Source organism: Nyctereutes procyonoides, unplaced genomic scaffold, assembly GCF_905146905.1.
Source record: "Nyctereutes procyonoides isolate TBG_1078 unplaced genomic scaffold, NYPRO_anot_genome, whole genome shotgun sequence".
Taxonomy (NCBI): domain Eukaryota; kingdom Metazoa; phylum Chordata; class Mammalia; order Carnivora; family Canidae; genus Nyctereutes; species Nyctereutes procyonoides.
In genome coordinates, this window is record NW_026575117.1 from 15,920,912 (window position 1) to 15,940,920 (window position 20,009).

The window sequence follows — 20,009 nt, forward strand, 5'->3', positions numbered from 1 at the left end:
TTAAAAAGTATCTATAAACGACTTTGCAAAAGATGGAATAATACACATAGCAGAATTAACCATAGTTGATTTTTTAATTTAATGCTTAACCATTTGTTCTGATAATCTTCCCATTTCACTTTTAGATTACAAGCATAAAACTTTATAACTCAAAGGATCTTTAGAGATCTAGTGCACCTTTAACTATACTAAAAAAGGATAATGAAGTCTGAGAAATTAATTTATAAATCTGAGGTAGCACCGTTGGTTAGTAACAAAGATAGAAAACAATTCATATCTCCCTACTTACAGTCAAGAGGGGATCTTTTCAATGGCATGAGCATTGATTTTGAAACCAAGCAGTCCCAAATGTAAAGCGGACGTCTTTGATGGGTGTACAACTGGCTTGATCCAGGAATATAAACATAAATAAAAATATAAAAATAGAATAATATAGATATAATAATAACTAATAATAATATAGAAATAAATCAGAAAGATGAAAAAGTCCCGCATTGAAGGCATTTACAGTTCAAGGAGTCAACACGTGATTTTAGTGCAGTAGCATTAAGTACAATGAAAGAGACATTTAAGAATACTATGAGTAAACTGAAGGACAACAGTTTTATGTTTTTATTTGTTAAGCTGTAAAATGGGAATCATTATATGAGGGTTATTTGGAGGATTAAATGAAGTCACATATGAAAGTACAATCACATAATGAAAACACAATATTTATTTCCATCTCTTTCTTATTCCATTAAACACTGCTGATTTATTTTATAGTTCTTTATGATATAAAGTTTATTTATTATAATAACTTCAAAAAGAAGTGTAAAGACTCAAAAACTCAGAGTTTTCCCCTTTTAAACTTTATTTTTAACTTTTATCTAAATAATCCTAGTAAATTCTCATAATTTCATCGTTAATTATTTGGAAGTCATTTTTCAAGTATGTCTCAATATTTTAATGGCATTAAGTAACTTGTCTGATCATAGAATTAGACATACTTATTAAAGAAAAATGAAAGAAAAAAATCTATAGAACTTTCCAACCAGAAGTAAAGCAAACACTTTGATAAATTTACTTGTAGTCTCTATACTCCACAGGTTTCTATTTTAAAAAGGTAAAATTACAGAGAAATCATTTGAGCTCTACTTTCTATTTTGGAGTTTTGGAGCTGAGTTTTTTGTTTGTTTTATTTAACTTTGTATCTGAAAAAAGTATGAAAGAATTTCTCACAATATTAAATATATTTTAAAATAAAATCATCTTTATTGTCATTAATTCTCTGAATTTTAAATTTTATGACCAAATAGTTAAAATAATTTCTCTAAATGTATATTCAAAATAGTCTTAAGGCTATGTGGTAAGACTTAAAAAAACTCTAAAATGTAGGGAGATACATTGTGTTGAAAATTTTTGTGTGGATAAAATAAATAAAATTTCATAAATATCTCATATATGTGTTTAAGAAGTATATCACATGTTTAGCACTATATGTTCAGTATGTACAGTTCTATATTGCACTCTATACAATTGCACTAGATTCAATACTCAAGTTATCTGCTTTTTCCCACTCTTATACTGATTTTTTTGGTGTGGTAATCTATTTCATCTATGAAGAATAAATATAGTAGATTAAAATTTCATGTGACAGCTACGTTTTTTAACTCCCTTTAGAAGGTCTAGTATAATATATTATTTATTAGGTAGTATTATAAGAGAATTAATTGATCATCTGTTTGGCTTTTATGTTAGGGTTAATTTTGTTTTAGGCGACTGCTGTAAGTTGCATATTCAAAAAATCTAAATACAGTCTTAATGTTTAGACCTTGAAATATATACATCCATTACACTAACCATATGTTTAGTTTTTCTGCAATCACCTTGCCTTAAGTTATATTTATCATTGTCTTCTTTTTACTTTTTACATGTAGCAGTAAGTTTTAAGATATGTATGATGCTTTTTGTGTCTACCACTTGTTACCCTTAAGGTTTGTAATGACATTGAAACTTATTCTTTCCAGTTTCTATTTTCAGAATTGAAATAAATATAAATTTTGATTCTTCACTTAAAAAGTTTTTTTTTAAGATTTTGCTCTGTCTTTAACATGGCCTTTCTTCTAGGTATTTATTTCTATCAATTGAGCTTATAGACTTACATGATTTAATCATGATATCTCATGTTAAATATTGCATCCTCTAAGAATTATATATTAATATTTCCATGCAATCTCATGACCATCCTCTCAATTCTTACATTTACTGTGAGTAATGGTCTTTAATGTGGATTTATGCTTATTGCTGCATTTGATTTACTTGCATTATTATGCTACCTTACCCAGTACCCTTTTCTTTTCAGATTATTTTTTCCCAACCATCTCTTCTGTTTTGTAGATTTCACGGTTTCTTACAACCTACAGAGAAGATAAAGTGTACATATATGCAATACTTGCATATGTGTGTACTGAGGGGCGAATCATAAAGAGGTCATCTCTTCCACTGAATTCTTATGGTAATTTTTTATTACTTTTGTTCTGCAGGTTTTTTTTATTTGTTCCTTTCTTCATTCTGTGAGCATAGTCTCCCTACAATGTGACAGGCACTCTGTCATGCACTGCAAACCCAAAGGTGCTATGACTGTCTTATTTCATTTATCTGACATAGAATGGAGAGCTCTATCAATAAACAGATTTTGTTAAAAGACAACATGTGAGTCACTTTTTCCCACTCAATCTTAGGTTACTATAGAGTGCACTGGTGTATAGCTGTCTTCATCTAATGCAGGAGTTCCCCTGACATTAATTTCTCTGATAGGGTGAACAAGAAAAGTCCATGAGAGACTCTATTAACTACATTCAGAGTTTTTTTTTCTCTTTTTATTTCCAATTTACTTCTGAGAGTCCTTGTCATTGATACATAATCTGAATGTCAGTAAGCATCTCTTTTCCTCATAAAGTTACCAGCTAGAGGGAAAAAAAAAATTACAACCAGTTAAATTCTAATTTAAATAACCAGCAAATGGATTTTTTAGTGTAAGCATGTCCCACATAATATATGGGTCGTATTTAACTTGCACATCTCTACCTACCATATTATTTTGGGGAACTACCATTTCCAAACATGGTAAAAAAAGAGAAATCATGTAAGTATTGAATCACTAAATTCTATATCTGAAACTAATATTACACTGAATGATAACTAACTGAAATTTAAATAACAGTTTAAAAAAAAGAGATAAAAAAGCAGGACCCATCTATTTGCTGTCTACAAGAGACTCATTTTAGACAGAAGGACACCTACAGCCTGAAAATAAAAGGTTGGAGAACCATTTACCATTCAAATGGTCCTCAAAAGAAAGCAGGGGTAGCCATCCTTACATCAGATAAACTAAAATTTACCCCGAAGACTGCAGTGAGACATGAAGAGGAACACTATATCATGCTTAAAGGATCTATCCAACAAGAGGACTTAACAATCATCAATATATATGCCCTGAATTTGGGAGCTGCCAAATATATCAAACAATTAATAACCAAATTAAGACATACTTAGATATTAATACACTTATACTTGGTGACTTCAATCTAGTGCTTTCTACACTCGATAGGTCTTCTAAACACAACATCTCCAAAGAAACAAGAGCTTTAAATGATACACTGGACCAGATGGATTTCACAGATATCTACAGAACTTTACATCCAAACTCAACTGAATACACATTCTTCTCAAATGCACATGGAACTTTCTCCAGAATAGACCACATACTAGGTCACAAATCAGGTCTTAACCGATACCAAAAGATTGGGATCGTCCCCTGCATATTCTCAGACCATAATGCCTTGAAATTAGAACTAAATCACAACAAGAAGTTTGGAAGGTCTTCAAACACATGGAGGTTTAAGGACCATCTTGTTAAAAGATGAAAGGGTCAACCAGGAAATTAAGGAAGAATTAAAAAATTCATGGAAACTAATGAGAATGAAGATACAACCATTCAAAATCTTTGGGATACAGCAAAAGCAATCCTGAGGGGAAAATACATCGCAATACAAGCATCCATCCAAAAACTGGAAAGAACTCAAATACAAAAGCTAACCTTACACCTAAAGGACCTAGAGGAAAAACAGCAAATAGATCCTACACCCAGCAGAAGAAGAGAGTTAATAAAGATTCGAGCAGAACTCAAAGAAATCGAGACCAGAAGAACTGTGGAACAAATCAACAAAACCAGGAGTTGGTTCTTTGAAAGAATTAATAAGATAGATAAACCATTAACCAGCCTTATTAAAAAGAAGAGAGAGAAGACTCAAATTAATAAAATCATGAATGAGAAAGGAGAGATCACTACCAACACCAAGAAAATACAAACGATTTTAAAAACATATTATGAACAGCTCTACGCCAATAAATTAGGCAATCTAGAAGAAATGGACACATTTTTAGAAAGCCACAAATTACCAAAACTGGATCAGGAAGAAATAGAAAACCTGAACAGGCCAATAACCAGGGAGGAAATTGAAGCAGTCATCAAAAACCTCCCAAGACACAAAAGTCCAGGGCCAGATGGCTTCCCTGGGGAATTCTATCAAACGTCTAAAGAAGAAACCATACCTATTCTACTAAAGCTGTTTGGAAAGATAGAAATAGATGGAGTACTTCCAAACTCACTCTATGAGGCCAGCATCACCTTAATTCCAAAACCAGAAAAAAGAGAGATCAATTATTTATACTCTGTTTACATCACAAAGCAGGGTCTTTGCAACAGAGAGAGGGCTGCACAGTTTCTACTATGTGCCAACTCTGGGTTTCTCAGCAGGTAGCTGATAATGATGTAGGACCTTACTAGATTTAAGGTTAAGTATGACAATTGTCAAAACTATTTGGTTTCCTCTATATTAAGCATTTAAATGTGTTTGCTAATCACTGATTCTCCTAACTACTGAAATGCCTTTCACTGGCAGAAAATTGTGTATCAACTTTATAGTTGTTCTTGCATTGATAGGAGTTTTCATCTTCCTCCCAACCTCATGCCTTCCATGAATTCCTCATAATTTAGTGGGAAATTTAAAGTGATTGTGTCAGGAATTGCTATTTGGAAGACATTTTAGCCAGAATTCTCTTAGTCTTTATTTTTAAAATGTGTGCGTTCTTAAATAAAGCAGCTTTTTATAATAAATGTTATCTTTACCATTTTATATGCTTTATGATGTCATTAATAATTACCTGTCTAATTTATATTCCTGATGAAGAATACTTTCATCAATTACATGTGGTACATGGAAAGGTTCACCAAATGTAGAGGTTTAAAATAAGTTGTTTTTGTTTTGTTTTGTTTGTTTTGATGATTCTGTAAATAAATGAGCAATAAATGTCTGAGCCCAGCAAAATGGTTCTATTCCTATGACTAAGTTGCACATGTATTTTCAGGTTTCTGGTAGAAATATTCAGCTTGAGCTGAATATTTTAAAATGGCCTTATTACTTGTCCAGTGATTGTTTCTATCTGATACCCATCAGGTCCAGAGAACATCAACTGGTTCAGTTCTTCTCTGCTCCATGTAGCCTTGGCTCCTCTATTGGTCTAGAGGAAAATTCATCACAGAGTAGTTTCAGATAAGATTCAGGGCAAGCCCAGGACAAAAGCACTTCATAAGATTTTGCCTGCATCGTATTTGCTGATGTCACATCAACTGATGCAACATGGGTGGACAAGCCCAAAGTTAGTGAGGGAGATGATACACAAGGTGGTTGAGATGGGAAGGCTAGATACATTGGGAAACTTACATGCCGTAATATTACACAATTTTATTAGGTCTCTGGCAACAGTATACATGTTAGATAGAAGGATATATTTATTGAGCAAAACTGTTTAATACAAGCAAACATAGAAACAAGAGTGGTACGATGATTTCGGGTTTTGACTATCAAAAAGATTTAGCCCATTATCTATGAGGACTTATTTTTGTTTCTGTTTTTTAATTCTAGTAAAATGGTCATTGACTTTGAATCAGAAATATGTTTTTAATATTTGTTGATGTAGATATATTATTTAAAATCTCTGAATGTTATCATTTTGAAATTGCTATAATAATGCCATCAATGAAGGGTGCCTGGGTGGCTTAGTCCATTAAGCATCTGCTTTTGGCTCAGGTCATGATCTCACAGTCCTGGATCGAGCCCTGAGTCAGGACCTAGAATAGAGTCCTAAGTCCCCAAATCAGGATCCCTGCTCAATGGGGAGTCCACTTCTCTGTCTTCCCATCCCTTCAACTTGTGCACTCATTTGCTCTCTCTCTTTTTCAAATAAATAAATAAAATCTTTAAAAAATAATAATGCCATTCACTGAAAGGCTATAGAAAAAATAACATAAAAATATGGAAGGTCTTTGTAAACAATAAACAATAAAAAAAATTACTTTACATGAATGAATACATATAAAGATATGAAACTATAATGGAGCATCTATTGTTCTTATAACTAAACATTTCTATAAAATTTATTGGAGTTTAATAAGCTTTAATAATAAATACTGAATTTGAGAACAATTCAAAGGAAAGAGTTAATTTACTTAATTTGAGGATTTCAATATTTCAATTCAAGGTTAACACAATATTTACTTACATTTAATTTTTTTTAATATTGTGAAATATAAAATAATAACTGTCTAAAACAAAATTTAGAATCTAAAGAACACCAGTATAATGATCACCCATTTTAAGAAATTCAGTATTGCCATTACTTTAGAAATCCCTCATGTTCTACACTAAAAATCCTATCCTTCTTACCTCATCATGGAGATAATCGTTATCTTGATTTTTGTTATAGTCTTTTCCTTGCTTTTCTTTAGGTTTATCAATCATTTTTGCATATGTATTTCTAAATAATATAATTTAGTTTAGTGAATTTCTTATAGTAGGGTCATATCGTGTGCAAATTTTCCTGTGTTGTTTCTTTCACTTAACATTTTGATTTGGAGATTCATCCATGCTGCTACTGGTGGCTTTGTTCCTGTTACTGTATATATGTTAACATACCTAAATTGATCAGTATTTTTTTAGGTTTAATGGCTGGTATTTTAAGAAATTCTTATATATCCAATATCATGAAAATATTTTCCTCTGTTATCTCCTAGAAACAACATTTTTGCTTCTCTTATGCAGATCTTTATTCCAATATAAAGTAGATTTATATATATGGTATGAGGAAGTGATCTGATTTCTGCTTTCCTCACATGGCTACCCAAACTGCACACCATTTATTAAGAAACTCACCCTTTCCTATACACTATTTCATATATCCCTGTCATATATGAAATGTCCATACATTTGTTTATCTTTCAAGACTATCTTGTATTTTGCAAACCAGTTTTAAATATATTTTTTTCAGAGAACATAACCATGAAGACCAATAAGGCACAGCATTTATTTCAATTGTGTCTTATTCTCACTTAAATTTGGTTTTGAAAAATTACTTCGAGGAAGTAACTAAGTTGTAGTAATATGAGTAACATGACATTTTTATTTTATCTTGGAAGATTATAAGAAAAGCATCATCATTTTTCCTATGAATCACTTGCACATGTGCTTAAACAAAGAATAGTAGAAGTTTGGCAAATTAAAAAAGGCTTTTATTTTGTATCACCATATTTGAAAATCTACATATGTAAAATGTTTCTTTTACAGAAATAAAAATCACCTCATACGACCATAGAATTTATGGCTGTGATTTAAGATAACCCTGTTTGAGTTACTAAAAGTGAGTCCCTTTTCCAGAGCTCTTATAATTTATTAAATGAATGAGAATCTCCAGGCCTGGAAGAAACTATGCATTTGCTGGTGGCCATATTGCCTAAGGGTTATTTCTAGAACATAATAACCAATGACATGGCTCCAAGTTATTAAGGAACTAGGTGTGCTGCTATTCTAGAATTTCTACTGGACAAACTTTCTCCAAGCATAGCCCATTTTCTAAAAGTTAGAGTACTTAAAATGCCTATGCTTAGGTTCTATTATCAATCTTCAGCTAAGAGGGAAAGATGGCTAAAAACCCAACTTTTAGGGTTAACAAATAACAAGTGTTAGCAAAGTCATTCTAGATCCTTCAATTTAATAATGTACTCACAAAATAATCATTTCTTAAGTCATAGTGTTGTTTCAGAACAAAAATCTAAAAATTCTTTATAATTATAACATTCTAATTTAAAAATACAAATATAAGGGCAGCCCTGGTGGCCCAGTGGTTTAGCGCCCCCTTCAGCCCAGGGTGTGATCCTGGAGACCCAGGATCCAGTCCCACATGGGCTCCCTGCATGGAGCCTCTTTCTCCCTCTGCCTGTGTCTCTGTCTCTGCCTCTCTCTCTCCCTTTCTCTTTCTCTCTCTGTGTGTCTCTCATGAATAAATAAATAAAATCTTAAAAAAATCCAAATATAAGCCCTGTTAATTGCCTAAAATGCACTTTGTCATGAAAATAATGGCACTTTTTCCCTCAAAGCCTTGACTATGATCCTAGTTAAAAATGTTCAGTGGGTTATGATCTTACTATTGTATATTTGAGGTGAAAAGAAAAATATGTTGCAGGAGGAGATAAAATGAAGACAACTGAAAGAGATCTGGCCTAATTATTTCAACAAGCTTAATATGTTTTACATGTAGAACTAGTGCCTTTCAGAAACTATATCAATGCAACACCCCTCATGAAGGAGCTTATGACAGTAATAATAAACACTAGTAGAATTTGGCTGATCACTTTTTGAATTTATGTGGTCTTTCAAAATGATTAATCCAGTGCTTAATATGGAAAAATATTGATTTTCCAGCTATAGAATACTTAAATACAAATTCTATCTTTCAGGGCAAACATTGATAAAAGATAAATTCTCTAATAATTATTGTTTAAGACAAGTATTTTTTAAAGTAAAACAACAACAATCAAAAAGCTATTCTTATCCTTGGATTTGAGATTCTCTAACAGCTCAGAAACAAAGTTAACTTCACCAGAAAAAATACTGATCCATTATATTGGATGCATAGGTGAGCAGAATTCTTTGAAATTTAGGGAAGTACTAGTTGAATAGATGAAATATCTTACCGTTCTGACACAAAGAAATCCTCATAAATATAGTGGTCATTGTATAGCAACCATCAACGAATATAGCACCAATAAGTAAAGTTTCAAAGGTAACATTAGTTAAAGCCTGCTCTGGACACGGGGGAAAGGATGCGATGTTCCACTGTTTATAAACAGACAAGTCCCATACGTGTTTATCCAAACCACAAAGGCAAAGAGATAGGAAGGATGAGAAATATAGGGCTAATGAAGATCTCTAAGAATATAGTGCCATACAGACTAAAGGGAATATATGAGTTAGGCAACATCCCAAGGCATTATTTTTCATTACCTTTCACTATGGTGATCCAAATAATGTCTCTTTGATTCAACTTAGAACCTCTAAAGACATGTCAAGCCATGTTTTCAACTCACAGCTCACTGACCAATAAGCTGAACCAAATAATCACACACCATACAACACCTCATAACTCCCAATAGAGATGCCAATAGATCCTGGAGACAAGCTCTGGATTAGTTTGTTTGACAGACTGAAAAAAAACCTTTTGCAGAATGCTGAAACTAATTAGACATTCTTACGATCTTAAATTCAAGTAGCTCCACATAATTTGTAAAGGGAATCTGGCAAAACCAACAAACACAGGAAAAAAGGAATAAAGCTAGAATCAACTTATATTGACTGTTTCCTTCTGCATCTCAGAAAGAAAATCTTTAATATTTGTCATGTCATTTTTAAAAAAATTAAGGTAAGTCTTTCTATAGACTTGTGATTGTGCTCTGGCTTCTTAGACTAAGGGAGTTCTTATTAAACACACGCATACACACGCACACATAGAGCAGTGAGATTTCATGGAACTTGTTCAGTACCTTCAGTCTGTTCTGTAAATATGCACTGCTGATAGGACTTACAAATTTCTCACAATGCTTTATAAAAGACTACATACAGACCAGAAGCACAGTGCCCTCTGCTGCACATACAACATAAAATAAAATACTTATGTAAGTAACAGTATCTGCATAGATACAGACACAAAAATACAATGCTAAGTTTTGTTTCTACATAAATGCTAAACCAACTGCTGGGAATTGTGAATTCCTATCATGCAGAAACAAACCAGACTGATAACTTTACATAAAACATTCTTTATAGCAAGGATCAATACAATCTAATCCAGTCAGGCAACCATTTGTACACTCCTCTCTTTAATGGATTTGCTGGGCTGGGGAGAAGCAGGCAGTCTGTTGGATTTAATATATGACTCCTTTTGTGTAACTTATTTATATTCAAATATATAAGAACAGTAAAAGTTAAAGGCCATATATCTCAATCCCCTCCCTTTTCTTGGCCTTTGCTATCCATGTCACATTTATCTGCTACTTCTTTTTAACCCATTGCCATTTTCTCCAGCTTCTGAACGTACAATTACCTCTAAGGGGAAAAAGAATGAGGTGACTCAACTTCTCAGTGACTAGTACAAGATACCATTTCCATTTAAGCTAAAAAAAAAAAAAAGAATAACACAGCATGATAGAAGGTAGAAAAGAATCTCAAGAAAATTCATTTAAAAATTTAGCTACTTAAAATTATACACTCAGCCTCACAGTTAATTGGAATTTACTTTGAGAAATGTGACACTCCTACAATTTGAGAGTGATGCACAACTCGTCACCATTACTACTTTTTGGTTTTGTTTTGCTTTTAATAGTTTGTTACATCTATAAGAAATACTCTTAAATAGCAAGAAAACAGTACTACTGTGAATGGTAAATAATAACCCTTCTGGTAATAACCCTTTCCCATCTGAAGCTTTCCCTTAGAGAAACTTATTTACACACAACCTTCAAGGAAGATATCTCTATAATTGCTTTCCCTTTGCTTCATACCTGTATATCTTGTATCTTGTGCTAAATCCCTGCCGGCTTCTGTCCACAAAATCTGTGTATTCCTGTGAACGATGGAAGGGTCCCTTATCAGAGAGGAGCCAGTCGAAGGGGCTTGTGGCATGCTGATCCGAAACAGCAGCAACCGCTAAAACCCAGCATTGAAGACTCAGGGCTATCCACTCCCATAGAGCCATCAGAGAGAACAATTCAGCACCAGCTCTGCTCCGCCATATCATGCTTCCACTGGGGATTTAGAGCCTTCATTCTCTTAGCTTTCCCTCAACACCTAGACAAAATACACAGGCAATTAGTTAGCCCCTAGAAGATTCTTTTCTAGCAATTAAGGTGCTGAGGTGGCAAATTCCTTTCTTTTTAAATCTAGTATCATTTGTGTTAAATTAGATGATAGCAAAAGTGAATAATCAGTAAAACAAAATAATTTCATTTTTTGAAAGCTCTATGTTCCTTTTTTATTCATTGGAAAATAGGTCACTGAGTCATAACAGACTTTGTCATAACAGTGTCGTACAACCACAACTGGTTTTGACGAATACTTCTTCTTTTTTGCTTAGATGTTTATAACATTGGACACTTTCAAAATAAATATTGTATATGTTTATTTATTTCATAAATTGTGTAATACATTGTAATATAAGTGTATTTTATTGTTTACTTGAATTGTTCTAGAAAAATGCTTTAAGATGAATCAAAGATATTCAGGTAGTCATTTTCATAATATGAGACCAAAATGGAATAAAATTAAGGGCTTAATAATCCATAAATAAATTATTGTGTTTATGTATGTGTGTCTATCTATCTACCTACCATCTATCTATCTTTATATATAGATAGATGGATGGATGGATGTGTGGGGGTGATGAGTGGGAGGGAAGGTCTATGTGTTTTCTCAGATATTTTTTCCATTATTCATCTATTAGGGACAAACTTCCCATATTTTTAAAGCAGAATAATAATAAACTATTTCTAGGACCTTTAAAAAACTTTAATGTGCATCCATGTCATATTCATGAGATAAATAGGCATACCTACAAAATTCAAATACACACAAAAACTAAGAAAATGCAGATTATACATAAACTATGAAACCACATACATTAATTTCATAAGCATTCAGAAATAAAGTACCAAGAAATGAAATCCCAATGTGGTATAATATAAACGATTTTACACAGAGCAGATGATGCAGTATCTATATACTACACAAAATATTCTACAAATATTTGAATTCAATTTTACTTTCCATCTTCACCAATCTTTTTGATTATCATTATCTATAGCACATAGAACTATATAATATATAAACACTGACTAATGAAAAAGTGTGATTGTGAGAGTTTTTAGTCAGTAAAATCTCTTTAGAAGGGAATCAAAATGCACAGTATTAAGTAAAATATTTTAATTATAATAGTTGCCATATTTGGTGTTTGGATAGGGCGATTGACATTTTTAATTTGCTTTCTAGTTATAATCCTATAATGCATAATTTAATCCTAAACTATTTATATAGGAAAGGCATACAGCAATACTTTTACAACTATAAAATATCTCAACCAATGATACAATATGACTGACCTAGGTCATCAGATCCAGTCATACACACTACACAATTAGAAGAACTAATGCCCACATACTGTATGAGTTGTCCCAATCATGAAAGTTGCTCTATTGTGATGATTAAACAATGGCCTCTTTGTAAACAACATAGGAAGTCTTACCAGTCAAGACACTTTAAAAATTCATAAAGTATAACATCATATAATAGATTTTGGAATATCAGTTGGGAGTTTCCAGGCCTCCTTCAATTACTTGTATAAATATGGCATTGTCAGATGATTCAATTCAGAATTTCTAATGCTGATAAAGAAAATATATACTTTTATATTTTGTTTCTTGTGTGGGAACTATACCACTTATCTTAAAATTATTATATTTCACTTATACTCATAAACAGTTATTACTATGTTTAATTGTATGGTATAGTCCACTTGTGACTAATAAATATTTACCTTTGTTAAACACATTTTTTCTGTTGATCAAATATATTTAAACCAGAAACATTTAATCATTATTGCAAAAAAAGTTATATTTTCTTATGTAGGCACTTAGAACAGTGACTAGAATGTTGGAAGAACATTAGGAATGTTTCAAAGTATATTCCATGCTGATATCAAATCATATAATTATATACTATAAAATTAAAACTAGCTCTTTCTGCTGCAGCTCATGATTTTGTAAGACACACAGCATTAAGAAAATAGTATGCAAATGACGTTTGGTGGCATTTTTCAGTATACTGCCCAAAACCATTGTATTTATTTTCTTTACCAAATGTGCTAAAGAAGTTTCATGGTTAGCATATTTTCTAATCTTAACACAGAGGAAAATGGAAAGATTTTATTTTATGTGTGGGGGAACTACCTAAAAATACTGGAATTAGGTTTTAATTATTTCTGTTTCTTCTACTTCTAATTTGGGTGCATACTCCTACTTCTGTTCAGCCGTGGGTTTTCCTGAAAGAAAGTTTATTAGCAATGAGGTTATGAGAATTTCATCCTGCCCAAATTTACACTAATTTGGGGGATCTCTTGAAAATCATTACAATTATAAGGTCTTTTAAAAGACAGGAACAATAATCAAACTACGCTACTTGACATTTCGACTCAAGCCATCTTAAAGACACTGCTTTTAAGAATTACAAAACAGGGAGAAAAGTAGAGTTAGAATACATTAAGGCCAGAATGTAAGCTTTCAAAATCCTTAGGACAAACGGCCATTAGATTCAATGTTCAAAAAAAAAAAAAAAAAAGACTCCATTCATCTAGTTTGTTATGAAAGTAGGCAAATGTACATTTGTAAATGAGTAGTAAATTTTAAAATATTACTGAACCACCTGAATTGGTTCCTTTATTTGATTTGGAATAATAACAGTATTTGTCCTCGGGTGAGAGATGAGTTTATGATATAGATTGCCAATTTCAAAAGTAGTGAATATGGTCCCTTTGAGAAATCTCACAGGTCGCTACTGAGATAACCAGCTACATGTAGAGATATTACTAAAGAAGGGAAATCATGAGGTCCAATGAATGAAAGTAAGAGTCATTAAAGGGTATAATAAGTGAATTCACCAATTTCACTACCTGGAGTATAAGGAAATGGCAAAATAATCTTGAATTTACTATTTCTAAGTTCCTAAGAGGCCAACTAAGGAAACTACAATGTCAATGCACAGTATATTCTGAAATATGTAAAGGTGTATTTTATGAATAACAAAAAAACCACAACAAAAACATTTAAAAAGCAAAAAATTAAGGTCATATTTAAAAAGCATCATTTAATTAAAAAGCATTATTTAATTAAAAATATTGATCAAATTTTTCTTTTCCAAAAATTAAGAGGAAGAAAATATCACATTGTTTATATGATGGATATTTGGTACATGGCCTTTTCTTATAACAAATTCTCACCAAATAAAGTTCAGTGCGAACATTATCAACTCACACAACTTTATTACTTGCAAATACCCAAAAATGTCAGGAAGAAGAAAACAAAAAAATATGTCTCCTCATTGACTCTCCTTTATCCTATTCCAGAGGACAGTACATTATTTTTACCTAAAATATTACCTTATCATATGTATTTGAAATTCATGAAATATTGGAACTTAGAAAATATTTTCCATAATTATTACAAATGAATTTCTAGTATAACTGAAATTACAAAGATAAGAAAATTATGAATTATTGACTTCGACTTAATATCTTTTAGATTGGTGTGTCATGTCATAGAGGTTTATCTTTTAGACTACTATCTAGTTGAATATTCAATACTAATTATTACTATTTGTTGAACAATTAATTTTGCATACTATATGATTTCTCCTTTTAGATTTGTATTTGAACTGATTTTTGCTGCTAACATGTTCAAAATAGTTTCTTAAGGAAATCCATTTAAAATCTTAAATATGCAAAGAAGCTTCATAAAATAGTTGTATCAGATTTATTTTTCCTTAATTTTGAAAATTTAAAACCCACAGAAAAGTTGAGAGGCTTGTACAGTAAACACATATATCCTTCAGCTACCAATTATTTACATTTTACCACATATTATACTTTCACTATTTCTCAATCCTTATTTTATTCTTTTTTTGTGTAGAACAAGGATCTAAGGAAAATTGACTCTTTGCTCCAGGTCATACATTCATTTTCCAAATTCCTCATCTTCAGCGATTGCTACATTGCTCTGTGGAATAGCTCTTTAATATTCATAATCACTAATATTGGAGTTTGTATATATAAAAAATCCTCAAAAAAATCCTCAAAATAAAGTCTCCATTTCCCAAAATGATTGTATTTATTAAAAGGCTACATTCTTCCTTAATAGTTTAATGGAATATATATTATTCTCCAAAACATAAATATTGCAATCATTTTATTATTATAAAATAAATATATTTGTATTACATACTATCAGAATCTATTAAAATATATAGCATATTATTATTACATTACCATATATCAAATAATATATATTAGAATAAATATTAGCTTTGAAGTAAATATCTGCTAAATAAACTGTGTAAGTAAATGAATGGAGAGTTAAAATATATTTCTAGCAGTAAATTTTCAATAGTTTTTCCAAGTAGTAATTGTTTTTATATATATTTTTTGGTAGAACTACTAATAAAGAAAACCACAATAAAAAGGTAAATATTAGTTATCATTACAATGTGCAAAATACCCTGATATATTTTGATATGAAGCAGGATGACAGGTATCATTAAAAATCTTGCTTTTGAGGGGCACCAGTGTGTCTAGGTCAGTTAAGAGCCTACTCTTGGTTTTGACTCAGGTCATATCTCATGGTTGTGGGATGGAAGCTCATGAATGGGCTCTATAGTCAAGCAAGGAGTCTGTTAAATCTTCTCTCCCCCTCCCTCTGTCCCCCTCCCACACCTTCCACTCATGTGTACTTGTGTATGTGCTCTCTTTCCTCTAAAATAAATGAATAAATCCTAAAAAGATAACAAAATAAAATAAAAATAGAAATAAAAATACTGCTTTGATCCTCAGAAACTTACGATCAATTGAGGATGGCTTTATATAAGGCAGAACACATGGCCTATGGTAATCCTTGTTAGAAACCAATTCTCTATTAACTAAAAAATCAACATTCTCTATTTTTTCTTTTTCTGATTTTATCTCATACATGACATATATTCAATTTTTTAAGCCAAATCTTTTTTATTTAAATTCAATTAATTAACATAGAGTATATTATTAGTTTCAGAGGTAGAGGTCAATGATTCATCAGTCTTATATAGTACCCAGTGCTCGTTACATAACATACCCTCTTTAATGTCCATCACTCAGTTTCCCCATCCCCCCAATCCCTTCCCCTCCAGCAACCCTCATTTTGTTTCCTATGATTAAGAGTCTTTTATGGGTTGTCTCCCTCTCTCATTTTGTTTTATTTTTCCCTCTTCCACTATGATCCTGTTTTGTTTCTTAAATTTCACATATGAGTGAGATCATATGATAATTATCTTTCTCTGATTGGCTTATTTTGCTTAGCATAACACTTCTAGTTCCATTCATATCAAATGGAAAGATTTCAATTTTTTGTTGACTGAGTAGTATTCCTTTGTATATGCATACCACATCTTCTTTATCCATTCATCTGTTAATGGACATCTGAGCTATCTCCACAGTTTGGATATTATGGACATTACTGCTATAAACATGGCAGTGCATGTGCATCTTTGGTTCACTACATTTGTATCTTTGGGGTAATTATCCAGGAGTGCAATTGCTGGATCAAAGGGTATAATTTTCCACTTTTTGAGGAAACTCCATACCGTCTTCCAGAGTTTTATTTTTTTTAAGATTTTATTTATTTATTCATGAGAGACACACACACAGAGAGAGAGAGAGAGAGGCAGAGATACAGGCAGAGCGAGAAGCAGGCTCCATGCAGGGAGCTGGACGCCGGACTCTATCCCGGGTCTCCAGGATCACAGCTTGGGCTGAAGGCAGGTGCTAAACTGCTGAGCATCCAGGGATCCCTATGTCTTCCAGAGTTTTAGGCCAAAATCTTCCTTTCCTCTACCTTCTCTCATTGCATATATCCAATCAATCCCCAAGTTCCTCCCAAGAATCAAATCTATCATTTCTTTTCACACCCACTTTACTTGAGTGGGTCATTACATACCCCAACACTACCACCATAGCCTCTATTCTAGATTGCTGCAATAGCTTCAAAATTGGTCTTCCTAACACCCATGTGGCTCTCCCCAATTTTTTGTTTTTGTTTTTGTTTGTTTGTTTTTTACTACAGTTATCTCACTATACAGTGAATTTTGAACATGTAACTCTTTTACCCCAGCTTATGACTTTGTGTCATTTGCCCTCTGGATAACATCCAAACTTCTTAAAATAATGTATAAAATTATCTTCACTTACAGAATTCTTTATTTTAATCTTTCTGCTTCGTATGCCACAACAATTTTCAACCAAACATCAACTATGCTTTGGTCATAATTTTATTCCTCAAAATCATCTCACTTTCTCCCTTTCTTCAGTACCTTTCCATATGCAACTTATTCTACCTGAAGTACTATTTCAACTGGATTCCTTTACCTGCCCAACCTTTATCTACTTTGAACTCCAGACTAGACTGTCATTTCACCACAAAGCTTTCTGTGACCCTTTGAGATTGGGTCAAATTTATGATCCCTTTACTTCATCGATTATAGCCCATTTATATTGTATATTTATGTATAGATCATCACTTTTTCACATTCCCCCTGCCTCCAATTAGACTTAGTTTTAGAAGGACAATAATTGTTCTTATTTTAATGACAACTGGATAGAATTAGCAAAGTACCTGAAATAAAGTTGCTTAATGCGTAGTGGTTGAGTGAATGAATAAATGATAATTAAGTACTAAATTGAGGTGTAATTAATGTGATATGGATGGCAAGATTAAGAAAATTCCTTCTACGTGGAAAGAAGAAAGCTTTACGAAAGACTGTATCTGAGCTATACCTCAAGATGACAATAGCTCTTAGAGTTGAGAAAGGAGGGAAATAGAGTCCTGAGATAATGATTTGGTGTCCAAATCATGAACATAAATGACATGTTCAAGTAGTATCAAAGCAGAGCATTCTTAATATTCAAAAACCGTTACAAGTAAGGATATAACAGCATCGTTAATTATTAGCTTAAAGTCAATTATAAGGAATTATCATGATCATGCATACAATTGTGGAAAATTCAGGATCTTTTTATTTATGATCTCTTATTCATTGTTTCTAAAGAAAGACCAAACAAATACGAGTTCAAAGGTAAAGTTCAACATAAATTCTCTTCTCACTAATCGTGCTTATTAGTGTCATATACCGTGCTTGTATATGTTTTACTATGTTGTCACTCTTGAATTTACAGAATAATAATATATAAAGAGCAGTTGAACAACTTACCCCTCCCCCTTTGAAAGGTTCTATACTAGGGGTAACTTTAACTGAAACCCTTCCAAATTTTATCGGAGACAAAAAAAGACAGTGATGATGAATATGATATGCTCTTTTTATTTTCTTTCCAACAAAATTACCTTTATCAAGCTCCTTTGATATGCCAAGCATTTTACCAATATTTCCTTATTGCATTTCCTAGCAATACAGTACAGTATATATTACTATCACCATTAGCTTATTTAGATGATGGAGGTTCAAGGTAAATAAACAGGCAGCAAAGCAAGGACTGAATGGCAACAGTTTTGAAACCAAATTGAAACCATGCTCCTCCTATTACACCATACTGTAACTTAGTAAGAACTGACTGCAGATCAAAAGTTATTAGGATTTTTGCTGCCATTTAATTAAATGCTCTTGAACAAACTAAAATTTTAAAATTGAGAATAAGGGCACCTGGGTGGCTAGGTTTGTTAAGCATCTGTCTCTGGATTTCGGCTTAGATTGTGATCTCAGAGTCCTGGGATTGAGGCCCTCATCTGGCTTCACACAACTTGAAACCTACTTAAGAGTCTCTCTCTTCCTCTCTTCTGCCCCTCCCTTTCCCACCTTAAAAAACATTAACAAATATATAATAAAATAAAGTGGAAAATATAAATAATAGAAAATTAAAATAAAAGTTACAATGGGAAGTTTTTTCTCAGTCTATTATATGCAAGTTATCTGAGTATTATGGGGCTTCATAATATAAGTTTTCATATTAAAGATTTTCAAAGCCTATCTGCTTCATCTAATTTAATTTTTTTAAACATTTTATTTATTTATTTATTCATAGAGACACAGAGAGAGAGGCGGGCAGAGGAACAGGCAGAGGGAGAAGCAGGATTCATGCAGGGAGGCCGGTGTGGGACTGGACCCAGGGTCCCCAGGATCACACCCTAGGCTGCAGGCGGCGCTAAACCACTGCGCCACTGGGGCTGCCCCTAATTTAATTTTTCAATGAAGGTTATAGTTTAATCAACTAAATGTGATTCATCTTCATGTATTTAAAAATATGTACCTTTAAACTAAAAAAATCAGAAAACAACTTTTTTCAGTTTATATGTATTATTTAATGGGATAAGAAGTATAATCATAGTCAGAGTGATTTAATTTACCTATGTGCTCTTCAGAGAAATGGCAAAATTAATCGAATAGGCTTAATGACTCAATCTTATTATAAATTGCTTTATAGTATTACAAACGAAAAAAATATATCCAACACACGAAAACAGAATTGGTTCTCAAAATATGAAACATAATAAAATTTCCATAGAATGAGATGATTTCAATATTTTGCTGAAATGCAATCATAAATTTTTAATTAATGTCAGCTTTCTTATGTTCTCAAAAATCCAGATAATGACAAGAATATGAAGATCATTTCTATCAAGTGGCATTTTAAGGAATAATAGTGTGAAAATTCGAGACTACAACAAAATATATATATTTTATAGTATTATTTGGCAGAAAAGATCCCTAGATATGAGGAAAGTCATTTTAAAGGCATTGCTTTTCTAAAGTAGCAAATTCAAGTATTAATTT

At 32.1% G+C, this 20,009-nt stretch overlaps 1 protein-coding gene across 2 annotated transcripts in view; it reads right to left on the minus strand.

Moving 5' to 3' along the window:
- Positions 1-11,172, minus strand: part of BRINP3 (BMP/retinoic acid inducible neural specific 3) — a 354,638-nt gene extending 343,466 nt beyond the window's left edge. The window contains exon 1 of one of the 2 annotated variants that reach the window (XM_055334216.1): positions 10,937-11,172. In XM_055334216.1, coding sequence (XP_055190191.1) covers positions 10,937-11,172 — 236 coding nt within the window. The remainder of the gene's footprint in view (positions 1-10,936) is intronic. The other variant, XM_055334217.1, reaches the window with a different exon arrangement.
- Positions 11,173-20,009: the final 8,837 nt, after the last annotated feature.